The sequence below is a fragment of the Antennarius striatus genome, chromosome 8, assembly GCF_040054535.1.
Source record: "Antennarius striatus isolate MH-2024 chromosome 8, ASM4005453v1, whole genome shotgun sequence".
NCBI classification, from domain to species: domain Eukaryota; kingdom Metazoa; phylum Chordata; class Actinopteri; order Lophiiformes; family Antennariidae; genus Antennarius; species Antennarius striatus.
This window is the reverse complement of record NC_090783.1, coordinates 17578477-17602419: the sequence shown is the minus strand read 5'-3', so window position 1 is coordinate 17602419 and position 23943 is coordinate 17578477. Positions and strand designations below refer to the sequence as shown.

General features: G+C 41.1%; 1 protein-coding gene across 1 annotated transcript in view; it reads left to right on the top strand.

Annotated features, from left to right (window-relative positions):
- LOC137599846 (adhesion G protein-coupled receptor L1-like) overlaps positions 1-23702 on the top strand; it is a 48444-nt gene extending 24742 nt beyond the window's left edge. The window contains exons 5-26 of the mRNA XM_068321039.1: positions 7872-7886; positions 9153-9360; positions 12739-13003; positions 13088-13427; positions 13509-13802; positions 14299-14402; positions 14538-14723; positions 14831-14869; positions 14958-15138; positions 15232-15354; positions 15536-15753; positions 15872-16045; positions 16595-16807; positions 16942-17162; positions 17428-17494; positions 17600-17688; positions 18671-18839; positions 18930-19079; positions 19163-19259; positions 19345-19455; positions 20412-20432; positions 20747-23702. Of these exons, the coding sequence (XP_068177140.1) occupies positions 7872-7886; positions 9153-9360; positions 12739-13003; positions 13088-13427; positions 13509-13802; positions 14299-14402; positions 14538-14723; positions 14831-14869; positions 14958-15138; positions 15232-15354; positions 15536-15753; positions 15872-16045; positions 16595-16807; positions 16942-17162; positions 17428-17494; positions 17600-17688; positions 18671-18839; positions 18930-19079; positions 19163-19259; positions 19345-19455; positions 20412-20432; positions 20747-22731 (5270 nt within the window). The 3' untranslated portion in view covers positions 22732-23702. The remainder of the gene's footprint in view (positions 1-7871; positions 7887-9152; positions 9361-12738; positions 13004-13087; positions 13428-13508; positions 13803-14298; positions 14403-14537; positions 14724-14830; positions 14870-14957; positions 15139-15231; positions 15355-15535; positions 15754-15871; positions 16046-16594; positions 16808-16941; positions 17163-17427; positions 17495-17599; positions 17689-18670; positions 18840-18929; positions 19080-19162; positions 19260-19344; positions 19456-20411; positions 20433-20746) is intronic.
- The last annotated feature ends 241 nt before the right edge of the window (positions 23703-23943 follow it).

The following is a 23943-nucleotide window of genomic DNA, read 5'->3' as shown; positions in this document are numbered from 1 at the left end:
GGGATTTGTGCATGGGCACAAAGAGAGCTATAATATGTTTGAGTACCAAATACCATCTGTGTGTGGATGTATGTATGTGAGAGTGCAAGGATGCACCTGCGTGTGCATGCATATATGCTTTCTTTTTCAGATTCAGACCACAGGAATTGATCTCTTTTCTCCACAGGAGCCTGATTGAAGGAAGAAGAGATAAGGGGAGGTAGTGGGTGGGACGAAGGATAGAATGGAGTGGGAAGGGAGGGCAAGGAAGGGAGTATGCTGTTTTCTTTTAACCATTTCCTTTAAGTCAGCTATAATGTTTGAGGTGAGAATGAGGTTTAAAATAGGGGTGTGTGATACTTATTTAGTTTTTTCTTTACTAACTCAATTATATTTTTTATGTTTACATTTTACATTACATTTTAGTCTGACTAAATTGCCCAAAATGTCTTGACATATACACTTTCTACCAACTTAACAAAGCAAAGCACAAGTTCATTCTTATTTGGATATCAATCTTGATTTTGGAAAGTGATTCTTCTTTGTCAATTGTCTGAATAGACACTGTCTTTTTAAATTAATGATGGCATGGGGTTATGTATGTGGGTATGTCTGTTGTTTATATAAAGATTCCAACAGTTACAGAATCTTTTTTGATTGTGTGTGCTTTTGATACCTTGGCTGGTTTATGACTGTCGTAGACAGCTGACTCTTGAAGTTTTCACCTTCGTTATAATCTGAGTGGTGTTTGTTTGGGGTTTTTTAGATGGTTAAACACGTTTAGAGTTGAAGAGCTGTCTCTCAGATTAAATAGTCCTTTGAGAAATATTTGAATCTAACCCCACCATGATCTAACAACACTGGTGGTGACACTTCTGGTGTCTCTCTTTTGTTTAGTAATGCTGTTTGTTTACCAATTTTTTTGTCACAACTGGTTAACATGCTGCGACCATGTTAACCAGTTGTAGCTAGCACATTCTGCGTGTTCTTTCACTGCACACAGTCTATTCTGCCAAGCAAAAGAATGAAGTGAACATCACATCATTTATCAATCATTGAGGTAACATTGTAGATGCAACATATCACACACCCCAGCTGTGTGTATCTTTTGATTTTGTGTGAGTGTGATTATTTTGTAATTTGTTTTTTTGCGAATAAAGGTGCTTTTTAAAAATCAAAAAATCCGTCTTTCTTTCTTTCTTTCTTTCTTTTTCTTTCTTTCTTTTTCTTTCTTTCTTTCTTTCTGTGTTTTTCTTTCTTTCTTAAAAGCACGTTTATTCACAAAAAAACAAAAAACAAAGTAGTCACACTCACACAAATTCCAAAAGATATTCGTACAAAAAGGAATCCGCATTCAAAATAAGATAAGAAAATAATAAAAAATATACATAAATGAAAACAAACAATGACTGAACACAAGCTTGTCACTCAGCACAGAACATAAGACATCCTTGACACAAGTTGTGTCAAGGATGTCTAAATCATTCATAGCTCTGAAATCCAGTAATCCCTCGCTTGTTCGCGCTTCAAGATGCATGGCTTCACTACATTGCAGATTTTTACTAGGTAGTTTCGTGATACCGTACGCACATGCTGACAGCATCTGGAAGTGCGCTGTGTTCCGAGACTCATGGAACACAGCGCACTTCAGTGAAACACAAAAGTTGGTTTAAACAGTCCATAAGAGTGTGGGAAAAAGTAATACAGATATAAGGTGGTTTAACATCAGTATGGGGAGGGTTCATAAATGTTTAAATTACCGGAAAAATAAAATAGTTTGTCGTTTTATTGCAGAATTTTGTTTTTCACGGGTGGTCCTGGAAAGCATTAACCTCGAGTAATGAGGGATTACTGTAGTTAAATTCAATTCTTATCCTTGTTTGACACATTATTTTTAAATTACCTTCTCCACTGCAGTCTGTCAAGCCTTCAATCTTTTTCCTCCTGCTTAAATCGCCATCTTTCCTTGACCCAGAATGAAGTTTAAAATCTGCCACTCCTTTTTTTGATTCTTCCTGTGTTTAAAACCAATAATTTACGTCTATTTGCTAAAAACAAGACCAAATGAGAGAAAAATTCTCTTTAAAAACAGAAACAGATTTTGAAGTCTTTGATAGTCCAGGAAAATGTGAAGAACGGTTTCTCTGCGAGAAAAGAACGGACAGTTTTCCGACACATTTGGATTTAAAATCGAAATAAAACTGTTGACGGCCACAGCACCATATAAAATCCTCCATTGGAGATCTCCAACCTTCTTTGATTAGAGTGGCTCGTAGAACGACTCCCATGAAGGGCTCACAGACCAAGATGAACCCTCCATGGCGTGTCAGCCCAATCTTTAAGTTTATCATTGTTTAAAATCTTATACATGTTTTTTCCACTACTGTTACTGAGACTGATCAGGTCTGACACAGAGTCGTTAAAACAAAGAGACAAATTCTCTATGTTGAAGGGATCAGCATCATCTGGACTTATAAGACCTGTACAATAAGAACTGATCAAAGTCAGTTGTTGTTGGGCTAGTCGGCTCCTCCAGCTTCTCAGCAAGCTTTCGATGAGGCTTTCTGAGTTCAAACCCACGGAGGCGGACAGAGCAGCAGCATCATCCAGGGTCGGGCCACAGATCTCCACCACACGCCCAACAGTGTAGATTTTAGCGGTGGCTTGTGGACTCCACTGATACTCCTGGAATATTTCTTATTTTAAAAAGTCCTCTTCTGATCACACGTTCATTTAAAATTCAATAGAGTGATTTAAAATCCTGTGGCCTCTTCTTGGATAAAAGTCCCCAGATTCTAAAACACTCTGATAAAAACATGGAAGATCTTTAAGTCTGTCGGTTTTCAGGTCCATTAAAAACAACGAGTGATCAAGCCCTAGACCCCAGCACTGGGCCAGTACTGCCTGTTTTGTGGGCCGCCACACTAGGTCCTCCGGGCCAGTCAGCAACCGCGGAATGAATTGTAGCCAGAATGCAGAGCCCCTGCTGGCCAGATGGATGGGTGCTTGCACTTTTTCATCTCTGGGCAGGAAGAGGACCCAGTGACGGCAGTCCCAGAAAAAGTCCACTATCTCCGCCCGGATTTGTGCCAGCATCATCGGGGGTTCAACGCAGGACAGCTCATGCCGCAACATTAATGCAACTAAGTTATTTATAATTAAAACTCAACCTCTAAAAGACAGTTTTGATCAAAATCCATTTCCAGCTTTTTAGCGTCCCTTCCACTTTCTCTAAAACATTTCCCAAGTTCTTTAAACTACACTTCTTAAACTACAAGGTATTCTAACCCATTTCTTTTCCATTGGAGTCCATCTGGGAGCCTGATCTCCTCCAGCCCACCTCCCACCTTAAGAGCCACGCTCTTAGCAGAGGAGATCTCACTAAAACACTGTACAGCACATTCCAATATGTCTGCATCATGTTGGTTTTTAACTGCAACAGCAATATCATCAGCATATTAAATGGAATATTAAAACCAGAGATGCACGCTCTAAGCGGGTTTAAAAAAGGTTCCAGGGTCAGAGAGTAGATCATCCCTGAGAGGGGACAGCCCTATCTCACACCCCTCTGGACCTTAAAAGAACCACTTAAGCCACCATTAACCTTAAACACACTCTCAATCGCTCCATCCATACAGGGTTTGAATATTGGCGGTAAAGTTAGAGCTGAAACCGAAACTGTTTAGCATGTGCCACAAGTACGAGTGTTGAACTATTTCAAAAGCCTTTTCTTGATCTGTGGAAATAAGACCAAGTCCTGTGCCCAATGAACTTGAGAGTTCCAAAAAATTACGAATTAAATGTATGTTATCTGTGATTAGCCTGCTCGGTACACAATAAGTATGGTCCATATGAAAAACTTGCTCCATCAATTTTCTTAGCCTACTGGCCAAGATCTTGGAGAGGATCTTGTAGTCTGTGCAGAGGATGGACACCAGCCATCAGTTCCTGATGTCCTGTAAGTCTCCCTTTTTTTGTCTGGCGCGCAAGGACCGCCTTCCTACAGCTTAGGGGCAGCCGACATGTCGTCATGTTTTCCCCGAGCACGGAAATCAGGTCCCCACCACTCACCTGCCAGAATTATTTGTAGAACTCAACAGGCAGAGTATCTAGGCCTCAGACAGCTCTTGCAGGGTGATATCAGCTAGGTCATTGGAATTCAATTTAAAAATTCACAGAGGTCCAGTTATTAAAATTCCCTCTTCGTAAAAGGTCTGAACCCAAGTCTAGTTTGTGTCTTATAATCGGGCCCTATGTCCACATTTTTATGGTTTCAACAATATTGTCATTTTTCAATGTAGGATATATTTAACTGAGTGCACAGCTAGCTCTTTTACCATAAATAAATTTAAAACCTTTGTGCAAGATTGAATAACACACAAATGTCAGAATTAAATTTAAAAAAAGAAAGCAGAGCCAAATAACTGTTTTTGGTTTTGGTTTTTTTTTGTGAATTAACGACGTCTCAGCCTAAAGAACTAAAGGCCTACACTTTAAGTTAAAAAAAAATTAACATCTTCAGAAAACATAAATAAACAGTGGCCATTTCAGAGGAAAATGCAAACAGCTTTTTTCATGACAGAAAGGGGCATGCGACTGGCCTGTCAGTAATTTAAATCTTGGTTGGAATAGACTCAGCGCCACTCTCAAGCAGACAAGTAGGTGTTCGTTGGTCAGCCTAGAACGGTAGTGGAAAAAGCTGGCTCGCAGCTTTAAGTCGATCCAAACACCATCAAGGTGTGCAGTGCTACTTTAATTAGACCAGGGAACACACTCTCAGACACAGTCTGTAGCCAAAAAGTAGCAGGGTCAGTTGCCTCAAAATGGTCTGCTAATGCAGCATTTCCTTGCAGATTAATTAGCTCAACATGTAGAGATTCTGCATGTGCCCACTTGAATGTCTGTGTCACCTCTTTAAAAAAAAAATCCTCTAACTTCTTTGATGAGAAAAATATTCTGCATTAGCTGGAGGGTTAGGGTTATGCCCAAGACCATAGCAGTGGAACCTTTTACTGACGTTTCAGCTTGTTTATGAACTCAACATATGGAGAAACATCTCTCTCGCCCTGAATCTGTTTCTGCAGTTTTGGGACATGTTCACACTCTCCTTCCAGATCTTCTTTGAAAATGTCCAGCTTCCTCTGGAAAGACCAAACAGCTGTCATCAAATCAGAAACTGAATTATTCTGAACCTGCAGCTTTAAATTGAGCTCACTGAGATGTGAAGTAATATCAACCAAAAAGGCAGCCATATTCATCCTGTGCTCATCTTGTCAAAACTGAAAACTGTGTCGGTCTCTCTCTTTCCCTGCTAAAAACCTGCTATTTCTGGCACACAGTTTGGCACAGCCACCCCAAAATGGAAGGGTCCACCTTTGTTGTGACAGAGACCATCCTCTTCAGATCTACTGTATGTCCCTCCTTGTCAGCATCTCTTTTATTGTTGTATATATGTCCTCTCTTCTTGTGTGTGTTAGTGGTGTTACACCCAGCAGTTTCTCAGAGCTTCTTATTTTTGTGAAGGAACCTGACACACCAAAAGATGGGCATTATCAGTAACATCTGTAGACTAATAAATGGCCAAATACATGAACTCTGAATAGCTGCATCAATCGGTTCCAGGACATCATCCGTTAATATTTCTGATTTTGTTTGATTTCTGATTTGTTTGATTTTTTTCACACATCTCATCTTTCTGTTTTCCCTCAAACAATGTCTCTTTTAAGCACTCCTTCACAACTGTCTCATCACTAAAAGATTTTGTATGTTGCCCCAAAATCTACAATACCTTTAATGAACATTTGTTTGCATTGTGCTCGGTCATTTTTCCCTCTGCTTGGACTTCAGGAGATAACTTTGTTGATAACGTTATTAAAAATGTGTGTTTTGTTTCATAGTGGAACTTCACGTTACCATTTTTAATTAATGCTACGTGTTCGGAGCATATGAGACACGATGCAACATGTTCAATGCTGCATGAGGCTCCTTGTGATTTCTGTCTAAAATTGGGTTTTCTGTGCAGTTAAAATCCCCTCCTAAAAACAGGTACTCACCGCTGCTGTATTTCTGAACTTCATCATTTAAAATATTTTAAAATCCACAATTGGACCTTACACACAGATAAAAACTATTAAAACAGAGCGGGCTTTAAAAACACATGAAAATAAAATCCCCACTCCACCCTTGGTGCTGGTTTTGTGGCTAAAATGCATTTTTCCGTAGTATTCTAGCTTCCAATTAACTTCATTTTCAACAGTACTGTGTGTTTCAGCAATTCCTGGCTGGCCCTGAGGACCTGGTGTGGCAGCTCACGATGCAGGCAGTACCGGCCTACTGCTGGGGTTTGGGACTTGATCGCTCGTTGTTTTTAATGGACCGGAGAAACAACAGACTGAAACACGTGTCAAACTCAAGGCCCGGGGGCCAAATGTGGCTCGCCACATCATTTCATGTGGTCCATGAGAGCATAAAAGGTCATAGTGTCCAAAAATAAATAGGTCAAAAGTGTGCTTTGAGGAAAAACTACATTTCCCACAATGCAGTAATTAAGCCCATCCTATCACTGACAAAAATGGTTGGAACAGTTAATGTCCCTAACTAAGTTACATTTAGTTACATTTATAACTTACATCTGGCCCTTTGTGGACAGCCATTATGCTGATGTGGCCCTCGGTGAAAATGAGTTTGACACCCCTGGACTAAAAGGTCTTCCTTGTTTTTATCAGAGTGTTTTTAGAATCTGGAGACATTTATCCAAGAAGAAGTCACAGGATTTTAAATCACTCTATTGGAGGAATTTTTAATATAAGAACTATTGCAGGAGCGTCAGTGGAGTCTACAAGCAACCACTAAAATCTACACACCCTGAATAATGCTGCTGCTCTGTCCTCCACTGTGGGTGTGACCTCATTGAAGCTTATCAAAAACCTGCTGAGAAGCTGGAACAACAGAATAGAGTTTGTGTCTTTGTTTTAAGGACTGTATCAGACCCGATCAGCCTCGCTGACAAGAAGACATATAAACTGAGGGTAAAGATTTTAAACAATGATAAACTTAAAGATTAGGCTGACACGCCATGGAGGGTTCATCTTGGTGTGGCACCGGGCAGAGCCCTCAATGGGAGTCCTTCCACAAGCTACTCTCAACAAAGAAGGTTGGAGATCTCCAATGAAGGATTTTACATGGTGCTCTGGCCGTCAACAGTTTTATTTCGATTTTAAATCCAAATGTGTTGGAAAACTGTCTGTTCTTTTTTGCAGAGAAACTGGTTTTCACGTTTACCTGGACTGTCAGATCCTCAAAAATCTGTTCCTGTTTTTATAGAGAATTTTTCTCTCATTTGGTCTTGCTTTTAACAAACAGGTATACATTATTGGTTTTAAACACAAGAAAATTACAAAAAAAAAAGGAATGGCAGATTTTAAACTTCCTTTTGGGTCAAGCAAAGATGGCGATTTATTTAAGCAGAGGAAAAAAGGTTGAAGGCTCGATAGACTGCAGAGCAGAAGCCATTTTAAAAATACTGTTATGAAGAGCTATGAATGATTTAGATACAAACTTTTTGTGTGTCAAGAATGTCTTGTGTTCTGTGTTGTATGAGAAGCTTGTGTGCAGTCATTGTTTTTTTTTTATTTATGCATATTTTGTTTACTTTCGTTTATTATTTTCCTACTATTTTTATGTATGTGAATTCCTTTTTGCGTGAATCTCTTTTGGATTTTGTGTGAGTGTGATTATTTTGTCATTTGTTTTTAGTGAATAAACATGCTTTTAAAAAAATCAAAATCTTTCTTTCTTCTTCTTATCTATCTTGCTGAACTCTCTTTATCTCCCTTCTTTCACCCCTTGACTTTACTTTCTTTCTCTCCTTCTTTTTTCCTATGCTTGAGTAGAAGTGGACCAAAAAGGTAAAGACAATACACTGTAGCATTTTGATTTCTCCTTTCCTCAACCCACCTATTTTCTCTGCTTTTCTTCCTCTGTTCTACCATTTCTCTCTTCCTCTTACCCTAGGATGTTGTTGATGTAGTCATGCTGGATGTTGCCCTGTTTGTCATTTTGGACAATTATTATTTTTCCCTTCATTTTAACATTCTCATTGTATAGATACCTACCCTTTTATCCAATTTTATCCAGGTTCTGCACCTAGTTTCTCTTCCTCTTTTATCTCTCTGTTCTTCTTCCGCTCTGGTTCCTTCCTGGTTGATCCCTCTGTCTCTGTGCACACAAACAGGTTCAGCCATTACTGTCTCTGCTTCAGTTACTTTTTTACCCACAAGCACTCTTTCTTTCTTTTTCTTTCTTTCTTTCTTTCCTTCCTTTCTTCCTTCCTTCCTTCATTTCCTTCCTTCCTTCCTTCTTTCCTTCCTTCCTTCCTTCCTTCCTTCCTTCCTTCCTTTCTTTCTTTCTTTCTTTCTAATCCAACCCAGTCAAAACATCCTCTTCATGCTTATTTTCCCTTTTCTTCCCTTTTAGGAAGAGTCCCTTATTTATCTGCATTGGAGAAATGAGACCAAATTTGTGTGATTACATTTATGTCTGAATGTGTGCTTACCAAGCACCGCTTATGTGTGTGTGAATGTGTGTGCATGCCTATTTGCATGCCAGTGTGAGACTGTACAGTATACATATTTGTCTATACATTTGACATATGGTTGATCAAATTGGAAACTAACCTGTCCTCTCATTCACTTCAAGGCAAAACTTAGCTCCGCCTTCTGCGTCCTTGACTCTACCTCACACTCTTTTTCACCCTTTTAGCACTAACCTAACCTACCATACCCCCTACACACACACACACACACACACACACACACACACACACACACACACACACACACACACACACACACACACAGCAGAGCACATAAATGCATCTTTCATTGCAGTGTCCCTGTTTTTAACTCACAACATACACACAAGTGTGATTTTTCAACACTTTTAAGTAACGTTGCTTCTCGAGACCAGCACTGGTTTTTTAATTCTGTCTGTCTTTTTCTCTTCATTGTTTTTTCTTCTTACTGCATCTAATTCTACCCATTGTTCATGCATGAATCCATTTTCTCTCCCCACCTGCCTCCACCGTCTTTCCACTCTTCTCTATCCTTCATTTACCTTCCTTTTCTTCTTTTGTTTTGTCTTGTTGTCTACTCCCCCTAACTCCCATCTTCCAGTATTTGTGTGCCCCGGTTCACTGCTCAGCATCCAACCTGCCTCCTCACTCCTGGAAGCGGAGCATCAGTCGGGGGCATGGTGTAAGGACCCGCTGCAGGCAGGAGACAGGCTGTATGTCATGCCATGGACACCATATAGGACAGAGGTGCTGTTTGAGTACGCCTCCTGGGATGACTACCGCCAGAACAGAGTTACTACCACATATAAGTAAGTCATTGCTCAGTATGTAATGCTGTACACACAGTAAAAATCCCATAAGATAGCTGAATATTTCACACTTAGTCACTTGTGATTTTTTTCCTCTGCTCAAAATGCAAACAACAGATAATATTGAATTTCATAGTTTTATCACTCAAATCCAACTTTTTACATATTTATGGCTGGAATTTAGTACTTACACTCACTCAGTATCACTGAGTGTGCCATTTTATTCTGCTCTCAATGGTGCATCCATTCTCCACAGTTGAACATTTTACCTTCCCTTCAGGTTGAGCGTGGGTGTCATCAGGTCCACTTACTTCCACCTCCGCAGCATCGACTGTCGGTTCATCCCTCACTCCCAACTCTTAAGCCACACTTGTCTATCCACTTTTTACATTCGGAAATCCAAATAGTATAATAACAGATAACCAAATAAAAGCCAATTGCGCAACAAATTTGCCCTTTTTGAAATGTAATAGACCAATAACGTAATCACTGGCCAATAATGTAATAAAAGTCCTGAACCAATAATGCAATAATTTTTGGCTAAGGGTTAGGGTTAGTTTTTTTAATTTGTTTGTCAAGTTTTTTTTACCAGGCTATTAATGTAATAAACAGCCAATAACGTAAAAAAATATTATTACTAGCCCAAAAATATTATGTTATCAGTTCAGGACTTTTATCTTGTTAATGGCTGTTATTTGGCCCTCCAAATTCTTGTCCCCCTGTACCTCTCTGACCTCCTCCAGGTCGATTAACCTTCAAACTCTGAAGTCTTCTTCAGCCATCCGCCTCATTTTCCCTCCTGCTTAACCACTCTGGGATTGAGTGCATTCAGCCACTGTATCATTAACTTCTTCATCTCATTCTATTCCCTTCATTCATGACACATCTGGTCTGACCTTCATACATTATTAAGTTTTTATTATACATGGACAAGAGAGTCACAAAACACTTGTAGCTGTCAAATCCAATTCAGACCACATCTGTACCATCTCTAATTAAATTCTGTGTCATAATGTCAAAGTGTTATTAGCTTAAAATTTAAAGGAGTTTCAAATCAAACTGGACTAAAATTTAAAGACAAACGCCTTAATTTGAAAACTAATAATGTTGTCGAACTTTTCTACTTACACTTCTCGCTTGTTTGTGCTTAAAGATGCGCAGATTCACAACATCAAAGATTTTTTAAACTGTGATTAAAATTATATACCATATATAACTGTCCTCGATGAATGCAACCACGAGATGGCACAAGCCAGTGTGTTATGGTGCCGGTCCCAAGCGCGGATAAATACAGAGGGTTGTGTCAGGAAGGGTATCCGACATAAAACTTTTGCCAAATCAAACATGCAAATCAAACCTATCACTTCCATACCGGATCGGTCGAGGCCCAGGTTAACAACAACCGACATTGGTGTTGTTGACCTACAGGGTGCTGGTGTAAATTGCACTACTGTCTGGTTGAAGAAGGAGAGGATGAAAGTGTGTCCGTAGGAAGAGAGAGGAGAGGAACGCCAAGAGTATAGGACTGAGAATAGGGACGTTGAATGTAGGACTATGACAGGAAAAGGAAGAGAGTTGGTTGACATGATGCAGAGGAGGAAGGTAGACATACTGTGTGTCCAAAAGACCAGGTGGAAAGGTAGCAAGGCTAGATGTTTAGGAGCAGGGTTCAAGTTATTCTATCATGGTGTAGATAGGAAGAGAAATGGAGTAGGAGTTATCTTGAAGGAGAGGTGAAAAGAGTGTCAAGATAGAGCGATGAGTCTGAAGCTAGAAATCGAAGGTGTGATGGTCAATGTTGTTAGCGAATATGCTCCACAAGTGGGATGTGAGCTGAAGGAGAAGGAGAAATTCTGGTTGGACTTTGATGAAGTGATGCAGAGCATACCTAGAAGTGAGAGAGTTGTCATTTGTGCAGACTTCAATGGACATGTTGGTGCAGGAAACAGAGATGATGAGGAGGTGATGGGCAGGTTTGGTATCCAGGAGAGGAACGCAGAAGGACAGATGGTAGTTGACTTTGCAAAAAGGATGGAGTGAATACTATAGTGAATACTTTCTTCCAGAAGAGGCAGGAACATACGGTGACCTATAAGAGTGGTGGTAGGAGCACACAGGTAGACTACATTTTGTGTAGACGGTGTAACCTGAAGGAGATCAGTGACTGCAAAGTAGTGGTAGGCGAGAGCGTAGCCAAACAGCATAGGATGGTTGTGTGTAGGATGACTCTGGTGGTGAGGAATATGAAGAGGGCAAAGGCAGAGCAGAGGACGAAATGGTAGAAGCTAAAAAAGGATGAGTGTTGCATGACTTTTAGGAAGGAGTTAAGACAGGCTCTGGTGGTCAGGAGGTGCTTCCAAGGATGCTGAGTTTTGAACTGCCAGGCAGGAGGCCTAGAGGAAGACCAAAGAGGAGGTTTATGGATGTAATGAGGGAGGACATGAAGGTAGTTGGTGTGAGAGAAGAGGATGCAGAAGATAGGGTTAGATGGAGGCAACTGATTCGCTGTGGCGACCCCTGAAGGGAAAAGCCGAAACGAGAAGAAGAAGATATTTTCCTCGATGAGATGCAAGTTTCATCTCATCGATGACAAGAGAGAGAGCAAAAGGAAAAGGAGCAAGTGTCTCCCATGAGCTGTAGTCACACTACACCGTACGCGCATGCTCTTGATTGACAGCATCTGTGTGTGCACTGCGTTCCGAGACTCACAGTTCCTCCTGAGAGTTTACTTTTGCCTAGTGAAGTGGAGTTTTTTCTTTGTGAAACTATTGCAGTGGCTCCCAAACGTGCTGCTGGTTTAAATATAGTATCGAGAGGGTTCATAAATGTTTAAATTAAACATAAATAATAAGATAAGTATTTGCTTGCTATATCGCGGATATTAGTTTTTCGAAAATCCTGGAACACATTAACCACGAGTAACAAGGGATTATTCTATTGTATCATATTTTCCATCCATCCATCTTCCTACACCACTTTATCCGCCGTTGCGGGTCACGGAGAGCTGGAGCCTATCCCAGCTGGCTTAGGGCGTGAGGTGGGGGAAACCCCGGCCACCACGCCAGTGCAACACGCAACATGGAGATAGACAACCATGCACACACACACTCACACCTCCGGGCAATTAACTTGAAGCGCATGTTTTTGGAGGTGGGAGGAAACCAGAGAACCCGGAGAGAACCCACGCAGACATGGGGAGAACAGCAAACTCCACACAAAGTGGGACTCGAACCCAGAACCGCCTTGCTGTGTGGTGACAGCGCTACCCCCTGCACCACCATGCCGCCCGTATTATATTTTCACGCAGGATAATCATATTCCAAATGAGAAAGTAAATTTGCATGCATTCAATATACTTTTCATCCATCTCTGTCCTAGGCTGCCTAGCCGTGTGGATGGTACAGGTTTTGTGGTATATGATGGTGCCGTGTTTTACAACAAGGAGCGAACACGCAACCTGGTAAAATATGACCTGCGGACACGCATCAAGAGTGGCGAAGCAGTGGTAATCAATGCCAACTACCACGACACCTCACCTTACCGCTGGGGAGGAAAGTCAGATATTGATCTTGCAGTGGACGAGAATGGCCTTTGGGTGATCTACTCAACTGAAGCCAATAATGGATGCATTGTGGTCAGCCAGGTACTGCAGGAGTAATGAACAGATTGATAACTTGAAAGACACGAGAAGGAGGAGTTTTATTACTGAGTCTTCTAATCTTTGCAGGTGAATCCATACACCCTGCGTTTTGAGGGTACATGGGCAACTGACTTTGACAAACGTGGAGCTAGCAATGCCTTCATGGCCTGTGGTGTGCTCTACGCTGTGCGCTCCATCTTCCAGGATGATGAGGGGCAGGCGGAGGGCCGAGTCGGCAATGACATGGTGGTTTATGCCTACGACACCAGCCGTGGACAGGAGTTGCCCATTCAAATACCATTTCCGAACCCTTACCAGTACATTTCCTCCATAGACTACAACCCCAGAGACAACCAACTGTATGTTTGGAATAACTATTATGTGCTGAGGTACCCACTACAGTTCACACCACCGCCACCCACCAAAGGTTTGTGTAACATATATACCTTTTTAATTCAGCCCACACATATAATGACACTGGTGAATTATTATTATTTCATCCTAACAGGTCCCCTCTCCTCTCTGATGACAACAGTTCGCTCCTACACGGCTACTGTTGCTTTGACTCCAGTGCGCCCATCGGCTTCACACCCAATTGGTGTCATTAACCGAGGACCTTTTGACCAGCGGCCAATAACAGCTATGGTCCCTCTGACCCCACGTCCACCTTTACGTATCCCTTTAGCTCCTGGGGGCCCTGGTCAGGTGAGCGGGTGTGAGGGCCGCGTAGCACGAGGAGTTCAGTGGCCTTCCACCCTGAAGGGTGATACAGTGGAAAGGCCCTGTCCTAAAGGATCACTGGGTAGGTGTGACAGAGGCGTGTGTTCAGAGATGCCCATTTGGCTACCCTTTCTTTGAACTAGCTCTCAAATGAGAAAGAAATTAGAAGTATTGTGAGCTCCCTGCAATGTCAATCATAGAGATAAGCCTGTGCCCTTTTTTATCTTGTCCTAATCAAGTTGAATGGTCTGGACATTGTTTCCATGGTAACACCTTGGAATTATTGCAATGTATTAGCTGTAGAAATGTACATGTATTTCTGAAAAGGAATTTGTAGTTATGATGTAAGTGCTGTATTCCTTGTACTTCAACAAATGTATTCTAAACCAAATACATTTTAATCAACATATGCAACAATCAAACAAACCAATTGCACATAATCAACAAAAAGCAACAAAAACTATTTGTCATTATCAGTCTAGCTAACTTAAAAATAAACATTGTTTAATGTATTAATAAAGAAAAAACATTTTAAGGTCTTTATGTTTTCTGGTCTGTTTCACTGTCTGTCTCTGTAGGTATAGCCTCCTATCAGTGTATGCAGTCTCCAGTGGTTTGGAGCTCTAGAGGACCTGATCTTTCCAACTGTACTTCTCCCTGGGTTAGCCAAATTGCACAAAAGGTTAGTCCTACTTACACATTCACAGTCACATAGTCACAGAGTCTCTCAAACACACACACACACAAACACACACACACACCGACACACATAAATGTCAAATTATTTGATGTTATCAACACACCTGTCTCACTTCAGATTAAGAGTGGAGAAAATGCGGCTAATATTGCTGGAGAGCTGGTCAATCTGACAAGGGGGCGGGTTTATGCTGGTGATGTCAGCATGTCTGTCAGGCTAATTGAACAGCTGTTGGATATCCTGGACTCCCAACTCCAGGCCTTGAGACCAGCCAATAAAGAATCAGCGGCCCGCAATTATAACAAGGTAGATTGTGTAGTCAGAGCAAATGGGGAATTCTGCTTGACTTTCCTGGTAATGAGCATGTATATGTCAGTCATGTTGATCCTAATAGATCTTTTTCTTGTTTTCAGCTACAGAAGAGGGAGCGCACATGCAGAGCTTATGTTGAGGTAAGACACATAGACAGACAGACGGGCAAATAGGTAGACAATTAGATTGTGAAGAGCAGAAATGCAACACAGTCTTCCTTCTCATCAGGCAGTTGTCCAAACAGTTGATAATCTGCTGGGGCCTGAGGCCTTAGTGTCCTGGGCAGATATGAGCACTGTTGACCAATCACGCTCGGCATCTCTACTTTTGGATGCAGTGGAAAAAGGAGCATTTCTATTGGCTAACAATCTCTATGAAGGACGTTTCAGTGACAGGGAACCAAATGTTGGTAAGTGGCATTTCCTAACATTTTCGTTTTAGACCTCATGAGAAATAACAGTTAATCAAAGGTTTATGTTTGTTTGGTCCTGTGTGTGCACAGATCTGGAGGTGTATGTTTTGAATACAGAAGCAGACATTCAAGACTTGTTATTCCCTCACTCCTATGACAGTGACAGCATCCTAAGAATATCAGCTCTGGCTCTGCAACAGTACAGTAATAATGGTCTGTGGCACCCAAAAATAATATATAACTTGTTTGATAGATCATACCAGTATGGAAGTAATGTCAATTGAATTTGAAATGTAAAATAATGAATTTTTGTTTTATCTTACATGCTTAAAAAAATCATAATCAAGAAAGACATAAGGACAAATATCTGTGTTCTCGTCACTTTACTTTGTAGGTCAGGTGAAACTGGTCCTCACTCTTTTTAAAAACCTTGGCTCCTTTCTCACCACTCAAAACTCCAGTCTTCGGCTCAGTCTGGGGCTGGGACAAGGCTCAGAAGCCAGGCGTAATAGCCTGGTAGTGAATTCCCATATCATCTCTGCTTCTGTGCACAGAGGATCCAACAGAGTGTACCTCACTGAACCAGTGATCTTCACTCTCAGGCATCTAGAGGTTTGTTTGGAAAACTCTCTGCCTCAGAATAAACTTTTGAATGAGAAGATGATATGGAATCTGGTCCCTGAATGTTTATTACAGAAACTAATATGGTTTGATGTTGTTGTCTCCACAGCTGGAGAACCATTTCGGCCCTAACTGCTCTTTTTGGAACACGTCGGGGGTCTCTGGGAGTGGCAGGTGGTCTATGCAGGGCTGTAGACTGGTAGTCACCAACAATACACACACAACCTGTGCCTGCAACCATCTGTCCAGTTATGCTGTCCTCATGACATATCAGCAGCCTGTTGTAAGTGATACCAGGAAAACAACTTACAAAAGTATTCAGTCCACTTTAATGAAAGGCTGACAACAGATTAAAGTTACAGTATATTGGTGTTTTGTGTTTTTGCTTGATTTTTACAAAACTATAATCAAGCTATAGCATGTAGCTTTATCCATATAAATTTGTGCACATGCAATGATAGGATAGTGTTTCAGAGTGGAATTTCTACTGCAGTAAAGATAGCACTTACTGGCTGTAGCACAGTTGGTCTTCACCTCTGTGGTGCAATCCAAAATGTTTTTTTAAATCAAAACCAGAGGTGGTAACTACAAGAGGGAAAATGATGAATGCAGGAGTTCAAAAATTATGCTTCTTTATAAGATGTTTTCTTTTGTGCAAGTGTCAGTTTTTCCGTTTCAGGGATGTTAATTAATTAAAGACGTGTGTGCTACTAGTGCTATAGTCTACAAAATGCATTCACATGTGCTCACAAACACAACACAAAAGTTTCACAGTGTATTTCCTCTTTATGTTCGGATACAGCTGATCTCTCAATGCTTTCTTCACTATCAGACCAGGGTCGGTGTAGAGGAGCTTCTGGTCAATGTGGTTTCATGGGTTGGCATCTCTGTAGCGCTGGTGTGTTTAGCCACCTGCCTTACCACCCTGTGCTGCCAGGGGTTGCCCTGGCATACAGATCATAGCACCATCCACTGCAACCTTTGGTCCAACTTGCTTGTTACTGAACTGCTCTTCCTTGTTGGAGCCAATAAGACTAAATTCACAGTGAGTGCTCTGCAAACTACACTAGAGTGTTTTGAATTACTGTAGCTTAAATATTTATTATTTCTGGTAATTAGTACTTTCGCATTTTAAAGCATTTTGTGAAATGTTCTTTCCTGCTCTGTCTACATTTCTAGATTGTTTGTTCGATCATTGCTGGCCTGCTGCACTTCTCACTGCTCTCAGTGTTTTGCTGGTTGTGTCTGGAGGGTGTGGAGTTGTACTTGCTGCAGCGGGAGGTATTTGAGGGACATAACTCCAGGAGGAAGTATTTCTACCTATGTGGATACTCTGTTCCTGGGCTGGTGGTGGCTGTGTCTGCAGCGGTAGACTTCAGAGGTTACAGTTCAAACGCCACGTGAGTTGGCTCATGTGTGTATGGTTATTTTGAAAGGGGACAGTTGGTTTTTCCTTTGCTTTTGTTATTTGGTGGATTTAATTTGTCTCTCTCTCTCTCTCTCTCTCTCTCTCTCTCTCTCTCTCTCTCTCTCTCTCTCTCTCTCTCTCTCTCTCTCTCTCTCTGTGTATGTGTGTGTGTGTGTGTATGTGTGTGTGTGTGTGTGTGCGTACGTGCGTGCGTGCGTCTGTGTGTTTGTGCGTCTGTCCATGTTTCTCTGGTGTAGATGCTTTCTACGAACAGACAGTTACTTCATTTGGAGCTTCCTCGGACCTGTTGCTGTCATCATTACTGTGAGAGGCTGTGCAATACTATGTTTTTATGTCCCTGTTTATGGACATGTAATAACATCATGTTGAGTTATTAGATGTTAAACTTTTTTCTCATTTTAAACTCAGTTGAACTTGGTTGTTTTGGTGATGACCTTACATAAAATGCACGGCACTGCTGCTTTGAAGCCAGACTCCAGTCGCCACGACAATCTGAGGTATATACACTCATGCTCCCATGCTCTAGTTTTAATAAAGCCAGCAAATGAAAAAGGCAGCACAGTGAATAATCGGAATTTGAATATCCAGTCACAAAAAACACTTGTTGATGTATGTTAAAGGCAAACCTTTTCAATAACCGTATGTTATGAAAAATATATACCCTCAAACCAAAACTACTTTTTGAGTGGGAATGACAGTTTGTTGTAGTATTATTGTGAGGACAAAGGGATCACTTTTTGGTTTGCCATGAAATTATTCATTTGGTCTGTAATAAAGAAAAAAACATTTTACCAGTCTGCCAGTCTGACTTCGGACTTTGAAATACAGTATAAATGACATTCTCTAATATTGAACTCAAAAGAGTTCACACAATGCTAGTTATTGGATACGTCTGTATGTACTGACTCCCATAGTAAACTCCAGTTTTATATATGGTGCTTTACTTACTGCCCTTGGTGCCAGTCCAGACCTGTAGGGCAGCACATATGGTGTCTAAGCTGGCAATACTGTTCTCATACAAGTATTCATTCATTTTGTGTCAACTAGGAGACATTTGTTTCCTAACTTAAAAGGGGAGAGACTGTGGGCATGGCATAAGACATAGCAATGGGGGTATGGTAAAGACAAATAACTTCATGAAAAGACTGTAATTACTCTCCATGACAGTGGTGTGAGGCAACACTCAAAATTGATCATAATAGAATTTATTGGGGGGTTTTCCTGTAAATTTCATGCTTGGGGGAATTTGAGGATTGTGCCACCCTAATAGAAGTTATTGTTTGTAAGCCCTGTCTGAACTGGCTAACAGGAATGAATCAGACACACTCCACCTCACCCTTTTCCTATGTTTGGGCTGCTATTTGAGCTATCAAATGTTCTAAGAAAAGCTTTCTTACACATTAACAAGACTAAACTTGTATGCATGAATAAAACTAAAATGCATTTTATCTCATGTCTTGCTTATTCTCATATCTCCAGGGCATGGACGGTTGGCTCCCTGACACTGCTGTTCCTGCAGAGCGTTACCTGGTCTTCAGGCTTAATGTTTCTGTCTACTCCATCTCTCCTCCTCGCTTACCTTTTCTCCTCCCTCAACACAGCACAGACACTCCTAATCACCATACTGCACTGCAGCCTTGCCAGGAAGGTATGTCTCTGTGTATTTGACATTATGTAAGGGCAATTTGCTGTAGATAACATCATCATTTGTGACTAAACACATAAATATTGTATACAGGGCCAGAAGGACTATGGTAGATGCCTGCGTCTCTCACAATGCTGCGTCACTTCCACATCCAGCTCTCCAGAATCAGTGAAGGGTGCTCCTTTGCGCTCTAACAGCCGGTATTCAAGCAGTCAAAGCCGGAGGGCTACAGCTAATAGACAGGTGCATGGCACTAAACTATACCATTATGTCTGTCTCTCTCTGTGTCTTATCCATTGATATTTTATGGAAAAATTCTGTTCTAGAGTCGTATCAGGAGGATGTGGAATGATACTGTTCGCCGACAGACAGAATCATCTTTTATAGCTGCAGATGTTAACAACACCCCAACTTTAAACAGAGGTACATACTTTTTTCTTTTAAATGATGATATTGTTGTTCAAGAATGTGAATCGACATATTTTCTTCTCTGACTGTCTATCCACAGTAGCTTTGGGGAACCATTTACTTAATAATCCAGTATTGCAAACTCATGCTGGAACTTCTCCCTATGACACAATGCTGACCCATGGATACAATCAACCCTTCAACTCCACAGGTAAATTTTTATTACAATTTACTGACATTTGTCTATGAATTCTACACTGCTTGCTCATAAGTCCTACTCAATGCTTACTTTCTCAACTGTCCTTTTACCAGTGAGTACTCACTGTACTTTACGTAATGCTTATGTCCCATTGGAAAGATCTATTTAAAAGCATATATCTAGGTAATAACTATAGCATAGTAGTATTAACTACAACTATAGCGCTTGTGAGTTTATAGATCAACTTGCAGCGGCAAGGTTAAAGAAAGAAACAAAAAATAATCAAAACTAAGTGTTTAAAGGAATGAAGTTTAAGTTACTCAATTTTGATAAATCTTTTGAAACTTGTTTGCTTGTTCTTTGCTCGTTGAATATAGAGACTGAATATTGAAATTTTGATGGCAATACAAACATTTACACTGAATAACATACAGTATTAACAGATTTTCATATTTTTTCACAACACAACAGAATATAACAACATAGCACAACCACTCTACCTCTCGCCATCATTTGCATGCTCTACAAGTCCCTTGTGTGTTTGTGTGTGTGCTGTGTGCGTTTCAGGCCTGTACCATATATATATATATATATATATATATATATATATATATATATATATATATATATATATATATATATATATATATATATATATATATATATATATATATATATTGTATATGTATTTATATGTAGGTAAATGCCAACCTACATCAATTATATGCCTTAAACAGTACAGTATTCTTTATATGTAGGATAATATTGGCCAGTTATATGAGATTACTAATTAATTGCACAAGCTTAGACTTTTTTGTATGTATTCAACATTGCGTAGCATTAAAAATTAACATTTTTGTGCTATACATGTGTGGTGTTATATTTTCAGTTGTTGTTGTGGAGATTCTTATATTGTAAACATTTTTGACCCTCTCTTTCTGTCTCTCTGTCTCAACATGGACCGGTAGGAACCTTCAGAAACATGCAGAGTATGAGTTCCCCTTTTTTGTGCTCACCCGAATCATCGACGTCCACTTGCACACTGTCCTTTCATTCATAAACTGTATGTGCATTTTTTGCACAAAATAATTCTTAATAGCACATAGCAACATATTAACAAAACATACTTCTCTTTCATGCAGCAACATAACTGACATTTCATCAAAGAATTGAGCAATGTCCAAATCTTACGAGTGAAACTGGGATTTAAACCCAAAACTCTGTTCATTCATTCATACATTCATTATTGAAATTTACTTATTTAGTCAATGTTTTCTAACCGGCCTCTTCTTTCTTCCAACAGAGAGTGGTGTGTCCCAAAGTCAGGATTCCTGTGGACTGGACAGTGTGTGTCTCAATGGAGGCTACACCCCCAATACATTCACGCTCCATGGTTTGGGAACCACACCTGGCTCTCGGGCTGGAGTGGTGGGCAGCACTGACCTTCTGAGGGAAGAAGGAGTCGGGATCGGAGGGGATGACATCTCCCCAGCCTTTCTGACCCCTCATGGAGCCACAGATATAAACAGTGGTGGTGGGATATGTCGTAACCTTTCTGATGCAGCAGCACTTGAAAAGATGATTATCTCAGAACTGGTCCAAAGCAACCTTCGGCCCTCAGTTCCAATGCCTGTCCCCCCTGAGCGCAATGGAAGCCTGGCAAGATCTCACCATGACAGGGCTGCACTCACTCTTACCGCCAATTTAACTCGACATACGCAGCCACCCCAAGAAGGCTGGGCTTCTACTATGCAGCCAAACACACGCCATGAGACACAAGAGAGTTGGCTGCATATGAAGAACCAAACACAAGATGCTAAGACACATTCTACAACACTTGGACAAGATCACACAACAGCATCATGCTTACAAGATGGCTGGTCACACACACATGTTTCTGGAGATTTGGTGTCCCGTGAGCCTCTTAAAGATGTGGACAGGTCATTTCAGGGTACTCTGGGTCGCCGCAGGTTCCAGGACAGGCCACAAGCACATCCTCCTGATCTTCAGGCTCGGCTGTATTCCACCCTCAGCCGCACCCCTAGTACTATGTCTCGTCACTGCAACACAGTGGAGTCATGTGGAGGGACAGACAGAGACAGGGACAGAGAGAAGGAAAGGGAAAGGGAAAGGGATCGGTTTCGGGACAGGCCCCTCCCACCTCCTCCTCCCCCTCCTCCACAAGAGTCTCTGCCTTTGTATAAGGCTCTGGAAGAGCCTCTGCTTAAAAAACAGAAGGAGACAAGTGAAGAGACATGGGGAGGTTGCAAAGATAGAGAGAAAGATGGAACATTACTCTCAAAAAGAGAGGTAATGATTGAAGAATGGAGGGGAGGAAATGAGAGAGGGAGGGATGAGCGTTTTTTCTCTAAGAACAGAGATGGAGAAATGGAAGATTGGAGATGTGGAATGGCGAGAGGGAGGGAGGAATTTCACATGCTGGAGAAAAGAGGTGGAAGGATGGAGATGTGGCGGAGAGGAGCAGAGACTGAGAAAGAAGAGACATTTATAACTCAGAAGAAAGATTCTGAAATTGCAGGATGGCAAAATGAGATGGAACAAGAGAAAGATGAATCCTTGTTCTTAAAGGACAGAGATGAATGGAGAACAGGGATTGAACGGGAGACGGAGAAACAGAGGGATAAAACAATGGATGTTTGGAGAGGAGGGATGAATGTAGACGGGAAGGAATCTTTCCTGATTGAGAACAAATGCAGTGGTCTTGAAGCAACGAAAAGAGGGTCCCTTTGTTACCACAAAGAAAGAGAAGATTCTGACAGCTTCACTCTGCCTTTGACCCCTGATCTTGATCTTGACCCTGGCTCCTCTCCTATTTACCACCGAGATTCAAACCTTTCCCCCCTCTATCACGGAGACCGACACTCACCACCCATCAGCATCTTCCCTCGAAGCTGTCCTCCGACAAATGTTTTTTCTTCTCGAGGCACAAATTCACCTCCAAACAATCTCTACACTCGCCTCTCACCTCAAGTTTACAGCCGAAGCAGTTCCCCTCCTCACTTCTACACCCAAGCATCCCCTCCAACACTCTCATACCCTGATAGCAGCCCTGAAGGTCCAGAAGAGGTCAGCCCCTCTGGCCAACCCCAGCGATCTGCCCTGGAACTTCCTTATGGTCTTGGGCGACCAACGCTGGGCTCTCGACCCAATCACCTGCAGACCTTTTACCAACCACCACCACTTGCATCCAATGGAGAGGCGTTGTACACAACGGAGCCAGCCTCTGAAGGAGAAGATGGACAGATGCAGCGAGTAACAAGCCTGTGACTAGGGCGGTGGTGATCGGGGCATAGGAACCAGGCAGGAGGAGGAAAGTAACGATAAGAACTTGCAATGATGGCAATATTGGTAGAAATCTTGATGACAATGATGATCATGATCACACTGTTGAGAAGAGTGACCACTAATGATGGTAACGACAATAACAGTGATAACTCCTCCCGCTGCTTCTATTTCCTGATCACCACAAGATCTCCCCTTTCTCATATTTTGTTTTCTTCTTTTCCCTCTCCATCTTTCTTGAAATTGTGATGTATCTTCCCATTCCATTGGTGCTTATCCTTATTTGCTAATCATCTGAGTTTCTATCAGTTAATAAACTGGGTGTTTTCTCTCCCCGTAGCAAGCAAGATGTGTGTCAAAGAAGCACTTGTGTGTTGCCAAAAAAAAAACTTCAAAGAACATATGCATGAATTTATAGTGGCTAAAAAGCTACGTTCTGTAGGAGGAAAGTGTTGAACTTGTGTGTGTGTGTGTGTGTGTGTGTGTGCGCGCGTGCGCGCGTGTGTGTGTGTGTGTGTGTGTGTGTGTGTGTGTGTGTGTGTGTGTTTGCCTGTATATACATCATTCTTGTATACTTAATGTATCACGGTGAAACATTTTATCCATATGAATTGGGAAACCTCTTACGCGCATCCCCATGGACACATTTTGAACTCTTGACCAATCCCATTTTTACATCTAAACCAACTTTTAATTCCCAACACTCATCTACCACTACCTGTTGGTGAAGAAACTCATACAAACAAACTCTTGACTTCAGAACTAGAGATCATATAAAACCTCAACTTTTCTGCAACCCCTTGAGTTTTTGTACATATTGACCTCAAGTGTTTTGAATGTCTCGTATTGCTATTGAAGTTCAAGTAAATATGTGAAATAAATGTTCCTGTCTTTCCCTTTGTGTGGATGTACAGAGATAGGGAGGGTGTCAGAAAAAACAATTCCAGTGGAAATAGACAGGGACGAGAATGGTGTTGCATAATAAACAATAAATAAGAAATAAAAATATACAAACACTGATGAGGTAGTGCTTGAATGTCACATTTACACAAATGTTTTTCTGAAGATACTTGTACATTGGTATTAATATAGGTTGGGGGTTTTTATTTAACCTTTATTTAACCAGGCAAGCAATTAAGAACAGGTTCATATTTACAATTGCAAATAGGTCTAGGCATTTAATGGTCAAGAAGAAAT